Genomic DNA, 15,125 nt, shown 5'->3' with positions numbered 1-15,125 from the left:
TTCTCCTCAAACCAGTTTTAAACTCAAACTTGCATAAACAGCCCTTCAGAGAAGGATGTTTACATTTGACAGGAAAAGATGGCTTCACATACTTGCATACAGCAAAACAAACAATCAAATATAAGCAATCCTCATACCCCAAATAATGCCGAACGAATTACTTGAACCTGTGCTTACTTGATCCGCCTTCTCTTGGGTTTCAGTGTATCCCTCCCCCATGGGAAAGCCTCTAATTGTATCCTTGAGATTCCAGAATTTGCTGCGCTCGTTGGCTCTGTTAGAAATTAGATCTTGTAGGTGCAGCGCTATAATGATCTTGGGGAATTCCTCTCACTAACCCCCCTCCTCGAACCCTCCAGCTTTGCGGACAGGTCATTTATGTGTTTCAGGTCATTCATTGCATGTAAATGTACACGTCAACCCCCCCGTACTGCATGCGGTCCAATTGTTGTAAAACGCATGCTAGTTTATTACTGAATACTCACATTGAGCTAGTCTCTCATAGAATAACCAGCGAACAGTTCACTAACATATACAGAGGCATTTTATTTTTGTTTGCAAGCCAATGTATCAACAGATTCAAATTACTTTTTTTTTTTTTCTCTTCGTTTAGGCATCCTCAATGCTGCGGGCATCGGTTGCACCTCAGTAAGTTTTTTTTGTTGTTATTGTTGATGTTTTTTTGTTTTGTTTTTTACTTTGAGACTGGTAAAAAAAAAAAGATTAGTAGAAAGTATTGTTTCAGCAGTAATAGAGTGTATATCTACTAAACATTTGACAACTTGAAGTAGACCAGGGGTTTTTACACATTTTTTTGCCAGAAGCCCCTAAATATGATGATCCATTTGTTTGACCCCCTTTTTAAAATATAAAGGCAGTTATGACCCATATACATTGTTTGAGAAATATGTTATGTGTAATATAAAACACACTATATTTTGTTCTCAGAATTAAATAATTGTCATTGACCTGAAGCAAGTAAAAATAATTAATATTATATAAAATATTTAATATTATTTTATTATATGTAAAATATATAGCTGTCAATAAAATGCATTTTAGACAGTCTTTACAGACACTCATTCTGTAATAATTTTAAATTTGCTTTAAAAATATTTAATTGTCTTGAGTGGCTTGTTAACTTTGGCATTTTGTCAGATCATTAAAAAGTAATTCTGTAAATGCAATCAAACCAGTCCTTGGAAACATGATCTTTAAGATGGAAAAAACATTGTTTCCAACAATAAACAAATTCCCATCAGTAACCTGAAGAACAAGTTCTCATGTGTCGATTTATCATATTTTTTACTTCCTGTTCTCAGGAGGCCCAAAGACGTGCCGTTGCTGCCTTCGCTTGACTACGAAAAACTAAAGAAAGACCTAGTGAATGGATCAGATCGACTGAAGGCTTTGCTGCTTCAAGCTTTGCGCTGGGTAACTCAGAATTGCTGTTAGTAAACAAAAAACATCAGCACACTTGGCAGGACTACAGCATCGACCCTGAAATATCCTATTACTACAGTTAGAGGTGTTTTCTCTCTAACTGTCAAGGACCACTGTTAGTATTGCTCAAACATGACAAAATAGGTTAACAAGGAACCCAAGAACATAATACCTTTTGAAGTGGGATCTTTTGACAACCACTGAAAATACCTGAGCAACTGCATAGAAACATGATAAGAAGCACTGCAGCGTGTACATGGCCAAAATGCAAGTGTGAATCCTTTAACCTGAAGCCATAGTTCAGTTTTGTAAAGGATACTTTGTTGTTTTTTCTCCATCTTTGAGGTATTTTCTGTCCTTTAAATACACTTTGAGGTGCACAAATTGGTTTTCATATTAAATGCTAATTTTCTTGTGAATTTCATTGGTCGGCAGAGATTGACTCGATCTCTTCATGGTGAGCAAAGAGACACGGTTCTACAGGCCTTCATCAACAATGATCTTCTGGAACGGTACAGTACCAAACAGGTACATTTCAAACTCCTTGTCATGATTATGCTAACAACCTTTTTTGTGTGTTTTATGGAATTGTATAGAAAAATGCATGCAGAATAATTTTACAATACTAAGATAATGGCTTTATAGTTAACATAATTTATCAGGGCACTGATATCATGTATTTATCTATTTTCACAAATTGTTTTCAACACTTTAACTGTCGTATGCTGCCTCTCTCTTTCTGTTATGTTACTATAATTAAGCATAGAGTTCCACATAAAAACATTTTTAGCCCATTCTCTATATGGACTATATTTTAGGATAGTGTGCAAAATCACTTTTGAAAATAGACCCCTTTTAATAGACCAATGTATTCAAATTGCATTTTGATTGATTTAGATCAGTTTTTGTTTTTGAGTTCACAATGAGAACGCTTATGTAACAGTTACAACATTCAAAATAATTAAAACATAATTAGTGGTGTCCATGACCTACTTCTCTTCTAAAATGTCATCTCAGGTATTTATGATGAATCTGAATGTGGATGATCAGGTTTCAGCAGTTTACGTGAATTCTTGACTCATCACTTCCAATCATTGTCCTCAAGTTCCTTAGGGCAATCTAATCCTTTAATTTTTTGCAGGCCAAAAGATAACATCTCATGTTACTAAAATCCAGTATAAATGAAATAGTCATTTGCAAACAACATACTGTACCAAGAGTCACTTTTTTGCCTAACCAGTCTTGTGTACTTTACAGAAAACTGTTCTTTATCTAATAAAATCCAAAAATGAGATTGTCAGACAGTATATGGCACGACTCATCAATGCCTTTGCATCATTGTGTGATGGTAAGTGAAAATGTTTTTTTTTTTTCTTTTTGTTCCTTAAAGCAGTTTGTGTGACAGACTGTAAACAAACTAGGACCCCCCAATCATAAACACACATCCCTCCATCGCTCTATGTGGTGTTATAATATGCAAAGTTTTTACGTAACTCCAGAATTGTATGGGCTAGAGTCAAAAATCTGGCCTGTGGATTTTTATTTCCAACTGAGCATGTGGATTTTTATTTAGTTTTTTTTTTTTGGCCATTCTACCGCATAGGCAGCCATTTTGAGAATGGTGAATTACCCCTTGAATATATGTTCACATTTCCTGTTGTTTGGTCAAATTTCCGCAGGCTAAATTAAGTCATTTAAATAGGAATCCACGTGATTGGGAATTTTGTGTGAGGAAGGTAGAATTGGTCAAACAGTGTGTCACACAGATTTGTTGCATTGATTGCTGCACTACATTCTTTGCTTTGATGAATATCACTATTGTCAGTAGAAAATTGATCTTTTTTTCCCACCAAATTTCCCCAAAATACATCGGTATGTTTTTTTTTTTGGATATGACCCAAACAAATTAAATTAATATTTAACTCATTTTTGGTTCTCAATTCTCAAATTTTTTTGTACAAAATTTTTACAGTGGTAATTGTATAAATTGTCTATACATCTGTCTTCAGTTCTGAAACGTGTTTATTGTCGTCTTATTGCACTTTTGCACACCCAGGGCGCATGTACCTGTCTCAGATACCCTCTTTACTGAGGTTTCTGCTTGACTGTCTGAAGACTGAGGAGAAAGAGTCTGTAACTCGAGAAAACGTGCTTGCGGCACTGCAGAAACTCAGCCTCAGGTACGTCATTTATTAATAAATGGTAATAAAACATGCACACTATAATAATATGTTTTCAGTTGTTTCTCACTTTTGAAAAGTTTAAAATGCAAAGTTTAAAATTTACTTCAAAATGCAAAAAAAAAAAAAAAAAAAAAAGCTAAATAAATTTCCAACATTTTTAAAATTAAAAACTTTTTTTTTTCTTTTAACAAACTAGCAAGTAGCTTCATGGCTGTGATGTAAACTAAATTTGAAAACTTGTTTCCTCCACAAAACATTAATTAATTAACTAATTTATCTAATTTATCTCACAGTTCTGACTTTTTTCTTGCAGTTGCGAGTTCATATCTCACAATTATGAGAAAAAAAAATGCAGAATTGCATTAAAAAGTGAGATTATAAACTCGTAATTACAAGAAAAAAGTCAGAATTGCATTAAAAAGTGAGATTATAAACTTGCAATAACTTTTTCGTTTCGTGCTTCAAAAAATGTACCAAGCACAATGTTCTCTCACCATTCTTGATTTCGAACAGCGTCTCAGCATTTGGCGTGGTCTTGCAGCTATCAGAGCAGAAACTAAAGTTGATGCTCTCCATATGTGTTTCCGTCGTCTCCAGGCATGTTCATACGTAAATTACATGAGTTTATTTTGTCCATTAGATCGAAACATCTGAAAAACCCATACATTTACCCACCCATAGACCCTTCCCTCAAAGAAATCAGGACAGAAGTGATTGACAGTGGACAAAAGAGACAGATTAAAATACCAGGTGGAAACGGGTATGTTTCTCCCTCGTCCACTTGTGATCTGATTGACCAAAATGCATCTTGATACCAGCAGGTTGAAACAGGGCCATAAAGTCATAATTACAAAATTTTAATTGCAATTGCAAGTTATAAAGTTCAAATTGCGATAAATAAACTTGTAATTCTGAGAAAAAAAGTATTGCGAGATATGAACACGAAATTCTGACTTGTGAGATATAAACTTGCAAGAAGAAAGGCGGAATTATCAGATAAAAAGCTGCAGTTTCCTATTTTTTATTCCGTGGTGAACACAAGCTTCCATACTAAACACCCAATGGAGATTTAAAAAAATGATGAAATATTTCCCATCATGGTTTCAATAGGAAATACTTCAAGCGATTTCATGGGGTCTTTAAAAATATGTTATTATTTATTATATATTATATTAAAAGGCAAAAAAACTGCTCAGTGTTTGTATATTTTCTGCTGTGAGCAGGCGAGCGCAGCAGTCTGCTATGATCAGAGATGGTCTGATTGGCTGGTTGGTCAAAGAGCTCCACGACTCCGACTGTCTATCTGACTACACACTTGAATACGCCATCTCCCTCCTCATGAACCTCTGTCTGCGCACTCAAGGTAACACAATGATTTATTAATCAAAGACCATAATAAAGAAATAAAGATGCATATAAACAATTGTATTGTGTATTAATCCTTTGTTTAGTTTGTTTACGCTTTTATTTGCATTGCTTATAGTACTACTTACTTTAGCAAGTCAATGTTTATTTTTTTATGTCTCTCACGTTTCAGGAAAGAAAAAATGTGCAGAGGAGGCCAAACACGCCCTGAAAGTGCTGACGGAGCTCTTGGGACATGAGAACTATGAGGTAAATCGGTATCGAATTGCTCAACCGCTATCCACAAACAAGGCGTGTCATTTGAATTTGTTCTCCCCTCACTGCTTTCATGATTAGTGAACTTGAAGGCGTAAATTAGCTTAGTCCTTTTTACGTCAGCCAGTTCTCAAATAAGAGGGCTTTTGTCAACTTTGGATTAAAAAGTTTGTCTTGCAAGTGTACCATGAACGTTTCACTCCCTTTTTGAAACTTTTGAAATGGAGAATCAAGTCAACACTTTATATTATATTCATTAATGAATTTGCTCACCGGCCTCAAAAATTCTTTTAAAAGTTACTGTTAAACAATATTAAACTATGTAAATTGGTACTGAGCAAATAAATAAATAAAAATGTTACAATAAAAAAAAATATATATATATTGTATTTGTAGTTGATTCAACATTAGTTGTGGTCAAAGATACTGTATGTAATATACATTCTATACTTTTTTTCCCCACATTTTTGACTAATTGTGTAATAAATACATTAGATTAATAGAATATTAAAAGACATAATAATAAAAGTCATTGATTTTCCTTCAATATCCAGTCCAGTTCAGCTATTTAAATAGGCACAATTTTTAAGTAAAGTCATAGGGCCAGATATGCTAAGAGCTTGCGCCAACGCAAACCTATGGAAGCTTGTTTCCGCCACTGAATAAAAAAAGAAAAAAACGTAATTGCAACTATTCTGACTTTCTGACTTTTTTTCTCAGAATTGCGTGATATAGAGTCGCAATTGCGAATTATAAAGTCAGAATTGCGAGATATAAAGTCGCAAGTGCAAGTTATAAAATAAGTTCTGAGTTTTTTCTAGCAATTGTGAGTTTATATCTCACAATTCTGACTTTTTTTCTTTATAAACTTTCTGACAGGCAATTGTGAGTTATAAAGTCAGAATTGTGAGATATAAACTCAGTCTTTTTTTTCCCCTCAGAATTGGACTTCATAACTCACAATTGCGAGTGTATATCTCACAGTTCTTAGAAAAGAAGTCAGAATTGCGAGATGTAAACTCGCAATTGCAAGAAAAAAGTTTATATTTCGCAATTCTGACTTTATTTCTCGCAATTGCGAGTTTCTATCATGCAATTCTGACTTTATAACTCGCAATTGAGACTATATTACGCAGTTGTGAGAAAAAAGTCAGAATTGTGAGATAAGATGTCACAATTACCTTTCTTTTTTATTCTGTGGTGGAAACAAGCTTCCATGCAAACCCTCTTTGCCATTAAAAAAACTACTATCAGGATTTACTAAAGACACGCAGTGAAAAAGTAGTGCTGAATACGTGCTATTTTTGCGGCTGACCTTATTGCATATGCTTTTGTATGAGTTTCCTTTCAGACGTAAAATTTATGAGATGAGAGTATCTAAATGAATCATGCAAGGTGATTTACTAAGGTTTCCACTAGTCAAATTACTGGTATTTGTGCCATTATTTATCACCCAAAAAAGCATGTTTTAAACCAGATGCTAATTTGTGCTGCTCTTGGTAGATTGTGTTTGTCATTATGGAAATGATCCGGCTGCGTCTGTGTTCTTTAATTTGCACATCGTCAGTAGATCACATGCAGAACTTTCCACTCCCATCAGCGTTTTTTTGGAATTGCGCTCTCACACTAATTTGCACTGTTTAGTAAATATGGCCCGTAGTGTTTTATACGATACACATTGTTTTGAAGCAGCTTCACAGTAATAAACAGGCAAATAAGAGTAAATGTTGCAAAATTCCTCAGTTATGCTATACAGAAGACAGTAGTGTCATTCATTCAGCTCAGTTTAGTTCAGTGTTGATCCAATTAAGTTGAATAACAGTGTAAATGTTGCAAAGTTCATTAATTATGATGCAGTGTCATTTCAAGCTTTTAAGATTTTTTTAGAGCAAAATGTTTTTGAGATGTCTCCATTCATTTTGTAATGTATGAATGCATCAGAGATGCTAAAGTTTCAAATGTTCATTGCATGTTTGTGTTCATGTGTGTGAATATAGATTCGGTACTATGTGAATGGAGCTTTATACAGCATCCTGTCCATGCCAGAGATACGAGAGGAAGCGAAACAGATGGTATGTGTTTAATCACGTTTCATTTACAGTTTATTGACTAGACTCCAATAGTTATGGGTAATAAAAATCCTATTCATACTTTAGCGATAACAATCAAACCTTTCAAAGTTAAACAGTGATGTGCCCATGTAGACGTGTGAGAAGTTACATTTTCAAAAAAAAAAAAAAAATGTTTGGTAACACTTTAGTTTAGGGTCCAATTCTCACTATTAACTAGTTGCTTATTATCATGCATATTACTAGGATATTGGCTGTTTATTAGTACTTATAAAGCACATATTAATGCCTTATTCTGCATGACCATATTCTACATCCCTTAATCCTACCCAATACATAAACTTAACAATTACCTTACTAACTATTAATAATCAATAATTAGGAGTTTATTGAGGCAAAAGTCATAGGTAATAGATAGTTAGTAGTGAAAATTGGACCTTAATCTAAAGTGTGACCAAATGTTTTATAGTCAAATTCCCAGTGAAAAACTACACTACCCATAATCCTTAAGTGAAATCTACCAATCAGAAAAGTCACTGTCAAACAGAAATTGTGCCGAAAGAGCTCAGCACCCAATCCCATAAAACACTGCGAATGATGCATTTCAGATGGTCTCCCTACAATCACTAATTATAGATTATATATTTATATACTACCTTTCAGATATTTGGGGTCAGTAAGATTTTTATATAGAAATTAATACTTTTATTCAGTAAGGATGCATTAAATTGATCAAAACTGACATTAAAGACATTTATAATTTTACAAAAACAAAAAAAAATGCTGTTCTTTAGAACTTTCCATTCATCACAGAATCCTAAAAAAATGATCACAGTTTCCACAAAAATATGAAGCAACTCAGTTGTTTTCAACATCGATAATAATAAGAAATGTTTTATCAAATCAGCATATTAGGGTGGTTTATGAAGGATCATGTGACACTGAAGACTGGAGTTATGATGCTGAAAATTCAGCTTTGATCACAGGAATAAGTTATATTTTAAAACATGTATTCACATAGAAAACAGCTGTTTTAAATGGTAATAATATTTCACAATATTACAGTTATTACTGTATTTTTAATCAGATAAATGCAGTCTTGGTGAGCAGAAGAGACCTTTCAAAATGAGTAAAACTTTTAAATGGTAGTGTATTCTATGAATATTTAGCATAAAATATATTGGTTTTTATATATAATCAATTACTTTAGTTTAAATTTGAATGACATCATTTGTAATACTACACAATAAGTAAAATAATTTTTTTACACTTTTTTTATTTTATTTTATTTTTTTTATTTTAAGTCGAAGTCCAATCTAGTTTGTTGCAGTTTATTATTATTATTTCTATGGAGAAAATTAATAAGAAGAATCCTGCAGGAACCAAGGCTGCTTAGTGCTTAGTATTTGTAGCTATGTTCTGCTCCATAGCTACAAATACAGAATATAAATAATGTGAGTATTTTGTTGTTGTGTTTAGAGTATGGAAGAGACCCTACGCTGTTACAGTAAAGAAGAAAATCCTGAACTCAACAGACAAATCGAATTCATCATCAAACAGCTTAACTCAGGTAAGAAGATAAAAGCAGGTCACCTCAAAATCGTTCACCAAAAAACAAGAAAAAAAAAAAAATTGTCCTCACCTACACAACACATATAATTTTTTTCTTCCATGGAATACAAAAAGTGCTTTTTTGAATAATATCCTGGCCACTGTTTTCAGTACGATGAAAGTGAATGAGGACATTTGGGTCATTTGGACTACTTTTATGATGCTCTTATGATTCTATCTGTTACAGATAGAATAATGACAAATGACAGACTTTGTTGGGGTCCTATGTTTATTCCATTATTTCAGTGATTCTTCTGTCTTCATTTATAATTGTGCCGTAAACAGCTGACATCCCTGAACACGAACCTGAGTCGGATGATGAAGAGGATGATGATGACGACGACGACGATGATGAGGTAATTCACTTTGATCTTGTCTTTTGAGAAAAATTATTGCTCAGCATGACTTTTGATTTCCTATAATCTACATGAAAGGCTATCGCTGCTATTTGCATTTTATGAGTATTGGCGGTGTTCATATGCTCATTGCTTGGTCATTTAATCTGTCTGTAATTCTTTAATCTTGTTAACAGGAAGATGTTATGGAGGCAGACCTAGATAAAGAGGAAGTCCTGCAGCCTCAGCCAAAAGAACTCAGTGGAGAGTCTTTACTGACAACAGAGTATCTAGGGGTAAAACATCACAGTACATTTATATGACGATAGACACCAAATCCAGACAAAGAACTTCACACACAAGTGTATTGTTGGTCAAGAGTCAAGACATTTAAATGATAAATAAAGAGAGCTATTTAAAAGTAAGTGCCACACTTCCTTTTTTGTCATTAATTAAATCCCTCACAAAGGAAACAGCGTTCGATATATCAAAAATCTGAAAGCAGTTACGCGTCTTCAATGTCTTGCAATCAGCAATTCGTAGTTCACTGCTGTGACATAAACAAAAGGCCCCAATATACTTCAAGAGTAAATGAAGAATGAACTGGTGCAACATCATTTTGAACAAAATCAGGCCAGAAGTTCATTTTGGGAGTTTGACCGCTTGCCAAAGCAGACTTCTTTGATGTGAAAATCTTCTCTGGTTTATTTCCGTTGAGGTCAGACACTCGTGAGTAAAAACATGAACACACTGGAGAACCACTTTATAGTGGAAATTCAAGTTGTAATTCTAGCTTAAAGAGACACCGACACTGTTTTTCATGTTTAATACTATAAATCTGCTTGCTTTAAAGCAATCTATTGTATAAAGTGCTATATGTGACCCTGGACCACAAAACCAGAATTTGAATTTTTTTGAGATTTATGCATAATCTGAAAGCTGAATAAATAAGCTTTCCATTGAAGTATGGATATGTTAGGATATGACAATATTTGGCCGAGATACAACTATTTGAATATCTGGAATCTGAGGGTGCAAAAAAAAAAAAAAAAAAAAAATCAAAATATTGAGAAAATTGCCTTTAAAGTTGTCCAAATGAAGTCCTTAGCAATGCATATCTACTCACAAAAATAAATTTCTGATATATTTATGGTAGGAAATTTACAAAATATCTTCATGGAAAATGATCTTTGCTTAATATCCTAATGATTTTTGGCATAAAAGAAAAGTCGATAATTTTGACCCATACAATGTATTGTTGGCTATTGCTACAAATATACCTGTGCGACTTATGACTGGTTTTGTGGTCCAAGGTCACATATAATAAACATGACGTGACTTAGCTGGAGTGCTGAATTGCAGAGCTGGTACAAACATCCACATCGCTATGATCAGATGCTTTCTTAAAGGGATAGTTCACCCAAAAATTTAAATTCTGTCATCATTTACTCACCCTCAGGTTGTTCCAAACCTGTATAAATTTCTTTGTTCTGTTGAACACAAAGGAAGATATTTTGAAGAATGTGGGGAAACTGAACAATTCTGGCGAACTATTGACTTCCATAGTATTTTTTTTCCTACTATGGAGGTCAATGGTGCCCCAAAGCGGCCTGGATACAAACTTACTTCAAAATATCTTCCTTCGTGTTCAGCAGAACAAATAAATGTATACAGGTTTGGAACAGCTTGAGGGTGAGTGAATGATGACATCATTTTCATTTTTGGGTTAATCAGAATCAGAATCAGAATGAGCTTTATTCGCCAGGTGTGCACAAACACACAAGGAATTTGTTGTGGTTTTCTACAGGAGCTCTTGGTACACACATACATATGACATGAGAACAGAAAGAACATTTAAATAAGTAAACTAAGAAAATAATAATAAGTAAAATAAAATAAATAATTATACTAATGTGGTATACATCTGGAACAGAAGACACAGATATGTATTGTATATACAGCAGGATGAATATACAGGTGCTGGTCATATAATTAGAATATCGTGAAAAAGTTCATTTTTTTTATTGTAAATTATTTTAAAAAATGAAACTTTCATATATTCTAGATTCCCTACATGTAAAGTAAAACATTTCAAAAGTTTTTTTTTTTTAAATTTGTTGATTAGAGCGTACAGCTCATGAAAGTCCAAAATCCAGTATCTCAAAATATTAGAATATTTACATTTGAGTTTCATTAAATGACCATCCCTACAGTATAAATTCCGGGTATCTTTTGTTCTTTGAAACCACACTAATGGGGAAGACTGCTGACTTGGCAATGGTCCAGGAGACAATCATTGACACCCTCCACAAAGAGAGTAAGTCACAGAAGGTCATTACTGAATGGGGTGGCTGTTTACAGAGTGTATATCAAAGCATATTAAATGCAAAATTGACTGGAAGGAAGAAATTGGGTAGGCAAAGGTGCACAAGCAACAGGGACGACCGCAAGCTTGAGAATACTGTCAAGTAAAGCCAATTCAAACACTTGGGAGAGCTTCACAATGAGTAGAATGAAGCCGGAGTCAGCGCATCAAGAGTCACCACACTCAGACATCTTCAGGAAAAGGACTACCAAGCCACTTCTGAACCAGAGACAACGTCAGAAGCATCTTACCTGGGCTAAGGAGAAAAAGAACTGGACAGTGAACAGTGGTCAAAAGTCCTCTTTTCAGATAAAAGTAAATTTTGCATTTCATGTTGAAATCATGGTCCCAGAGTCTGAAGGAAGACTGGAGAGGCACAGAATCCAAGCTGCTTGAAGTCTAGTGTGAAGTTTCTGAAGTCAATAATGATTTGGGGGGGCCGTGACGTCTGCTGGTGTTGGTCCATTGTGTTTTATCAAGTGCAAAGTCAATGCAGCCATCTTCCAGGAGATTTTGGAGCACTTTATGTTTCCATCTGCTGACAAGCTTTATGGAGATGCTGATTTCCTTTTCCAGCAGGACTTTAGCACCTGCACACAGTGCAAAAACCACTTCCAAGTGGTTTGCTGAGCATGATATTACTGTGCTTTATTGGCCAGCCAATATGCCTGACCTGAATCTATGGGATATTTTCAAGAGAAAGATGAGAAACAGTCGATCCAACAATATACAGATGATCTGAAGGCTCAATAGTGCCTCAGCAGTGCCACAGGCTGATCACTTCCATGCCACACTTCACTGATGCAGTAATTTGTGCTAGGAGCAAGTCATTTGCTGTAATATGTCCTGCCGATCAAGTATTGAGTGCACAAAAGAACATACTTTAAAGAACTTGAACTTTTCTGTTTTGCAAATCCATTTTTTTGATTGATCTTAGGAAATATTCTAATATTTTGAAATACTGGATTTTGGACTTTCATGAGCTGTACGCTCTAATCATCAAAATTTAAAAAAAAAAAACTTTTGAAATGTTTTACTTTACATGTAGGGAATCTAGAATATATGAAAGTTTCATTTTTAAAAATAATTTATAATAAAAAAATGAACTTTTTGATGATATTCTAATTATATGACCAGCACCTGTATATATATAATTGCTATGTAATTGCTATGTTAGCTGTTTAAGCTGGAGATTGCATTGGGGAAAAAACTGTTCTTATGCCTAGGTGTTCTAGTGCACAGAGATCTGTAACGTCTGCCTAAGGGCAGAAGTGCAAACAGGTTGTGTCCAGGGTGAGAGGGGTCTGTGATGATGTTACCTGCCTGTTTCTTCACTCTGGCATTGTACAAGTCCTGAAGGTTGGGCAGGTGCATACCAATTATCCTTTCAGCTGTCCTAACATTCCGTTGCAGTCTTCTTATATCTGATTTGCTGGCTGACCCAAACCAAACAGTTATAGAAGTGCACAGAACTGACTCAATAACAGCTGAGTTAAACTGTGTCAGCAGCACCTGTGGCAGGTTGAACTTCCTCAGCTGGCGAAGGAAGTACATTCTCTGCTGAGCCTTTTTCGCAGTGGAGTCAATGTGATTGTCCCACTTCAGGTCCTGAGAGATGATGGTGCCCAGGAACCTGAATGATTCCACTGCCTCCACAGTGCTGTTCATGATGCTGAGTGGGGGGGAGTGCAGGGGGGTTTCTCCTAAAGTCCACTATCCCTTTAACTATCCCTTAAGAACTATGGCTGCCCACTGCTCCAGGTGTGTGCTCACGGTGTGTGTGTGTGTTCACTGCTGTGTGTGTACACTTGGATGGGTTAAATGCAGAGCACAAATTCCTAGTATGGGTGACCATACTTGGCCACGTCACTTCACTTCACTTCACTTATCTCTTAAGAACTATCCCTTTAACTGCTGTTTTCTCACCGCTGTCTTTTTTGTTGTGTATTTTGTTATTGAGAGGAAATCATGCAGCACATATTAACATATTCATCTAAACGTCACTCTCCAAGAGTGTGGATGGCGTCAGAGTGTTCGCTAACAGTAAACCACTGGTCGCACATTTCAAACTTGTTTTAATTCCTAGCGAATAACTAAAAAGGACTTTGCCGTGTGTATATCCGGGCCTTAATGGCTATTGGTTACAAAACCTTCAATATGCCCCACCCTAGCAAATACATCAACACAGGAGTGGTAACAAGTGATCAGAAGGCCCGTTCATACCAAGTCCACACCACAGCTATAACCACAATGGAACGATATAGTTGGAATTGCTTTCAAAACCATTTTTTTCCAACAATAAAAACAATGACTGCCAATCAGAATCCACACCGCATTAAAGAACTCGAGCATTTAAAGTGCCAGACAACATAAATGTAGCACTCACTACAATAAATAGAGTGTTATCATCTGATATTTATAGTTATCGTTCTTGTTGTGATCTGGCCTTAATCCTGGTATTATCATGCGTCCCAGATGCATCTAAGTTGTAGACTGATATCTCGGCCAGGCAATGTAAACAGCCAGTATTTGTTCCCCTTTTGTCACTTTCAAAATCTATTTATAGGAAGATAGACATTATTCATTGAGAAACTGTGATATTTTGTGATTTATGTTTGAGATGTATCAGCTGTATTCTGTCTCTTTGGTGCTTTGTAGATAATGACCAACATGGTGAAGATGAAGAGAAGATCATATCCTCCATCATCTCGCAGCATAGATGAGCCCTTCCAGCGGCCGGTTACACCCAGTTCTCACAAAAACTCCATGTAAGAACCTCATTCTGAATGCCTGTTCATAACAAGACAAATATTTGCTGCGATAAACATTAATTTGAATCAACGGATTTGAATGCGTCTGTTCAGACCAACACAAACATTCACATGCCGTCAGTGCAACAAAATGTGTTATGGAGAGTTGTTCTAATTTGTCTTCTGTCACACTGCTTAGAAAATTGGCCAACTAATAAGATATTCTCTTTTGATCACATGCCCAGAACAGTTGCTGTTACATAAACAATATAAACAATACGCAAACAGTATTTTGCTAAGACAGTGAATAGCAGAAACGTGTCAGAAGTTGTGCAGCGCTTTCTGTACCTGATTAACTCGGGTATTTTTCTTTTCTATAAGTGCCACCTAGTACAGTCAGAGAGTGAATTTGGTTTCTATTCAGCCCCTCTGACGTTTTTTATGCAGTAGTCTGAACAGACAATTCGCATGTGAAAATTGAACAGAATTTTCGCGTTGAACATTTTTGTTGGTATGAACATGCCTTGAGTCGCTAACACAAGTACACAAGTTTGTGACTTTAATGTCATCTTTGATCAATAAAATTAGTCTACCATTACTTAAAAGCAATTTCACGTTGGTTAACACATTGGAATGATATATGATTATAGATTCACACCAAAGCAAGACCCTTAAGGAAACTGTTAAAAGGATAGTTCACCCAAAAATGAAGATATTTGGAAGAATGTCAGTGAGTGCGTTTACGTGAT

The 15,125-nt window shown here is 35.1% G+C and overlaps 1 protein-coding gene across 3 annotated transcripts in view; it reads left to right on the top strand.

The window, feature by feature from the left end:
• LOC127521415 (lisH domain-containing protein ARMC9) overlaps positions 1–15,125 on the top strand; it is a 44,813-nt gene that overhangs the window by 10,074 nt on the left and 19,614 nt on the right. For all 3 annotated transcript variants that reach the window (XM_051910665.1, XM_051910664.1, XM_051910666.1), the window contains 12 exons: positions 614–648; positions 1,323–1,434; positions 1,879–1,971; positions 2,701–2,791; positions 3,500–3,623; positions 4,850–4,989; positions 5,164–5,240; positions 7,244–7,318; positions 8,795–8,885; positions 9,212–9,282; positions 9,459–9,557; positions 14,285–14,394. In XM_051910665.1, coding sequence (XP_051766625.1) covers positions 614–648; positions 1,323–1,434; positions 1,879–1,971; positions 2,701–2,791; positions 3,500–3,623; positions 4,850–4,989; positions 5,164–5,240; positions 7,244–7,318; positions 8,795–8,885; positions 9,212–9,282; positions 9,459–9,557; positions 14,285–14,394 — 1,118 coding nt within the window. The remainder of the gene's footprint in view (positions 1–613; positions 649–1,322; positions 1,435–1,878; positions 1,972–2,700; positions 2,792–3,499; positions 3,624–4,849; positions 4,990–5,163; positions 5,241–7,243; positions 7,319–8,794; positions 8,886–9,211; positions 9,283–9,458; positions 9,558–14,284; positions 14,395–15,125) is intronic.

The sequence above is a fragment of the Ctenopharyngodon idella genome, chromosome 10 (genome assembly GCF_019924925.1).
Source record: "Ctenopharyngodon idella isolate HZGC_01 chromosome 10, HZGC01, whole genome shotgun sequence".
Classification (NCBI taxonomy): Eukaryota; Metazoa; Chordata; class Actinopteri; order Cypriniformes; family Xenocyprididae; genus Ctenopharyngodon; species Ctenopharyngodon idella.
Note: the sequence above shows the minus strand (reverse complement) of the source record. Positions and strands in the feature narration are given on the sequence as shown.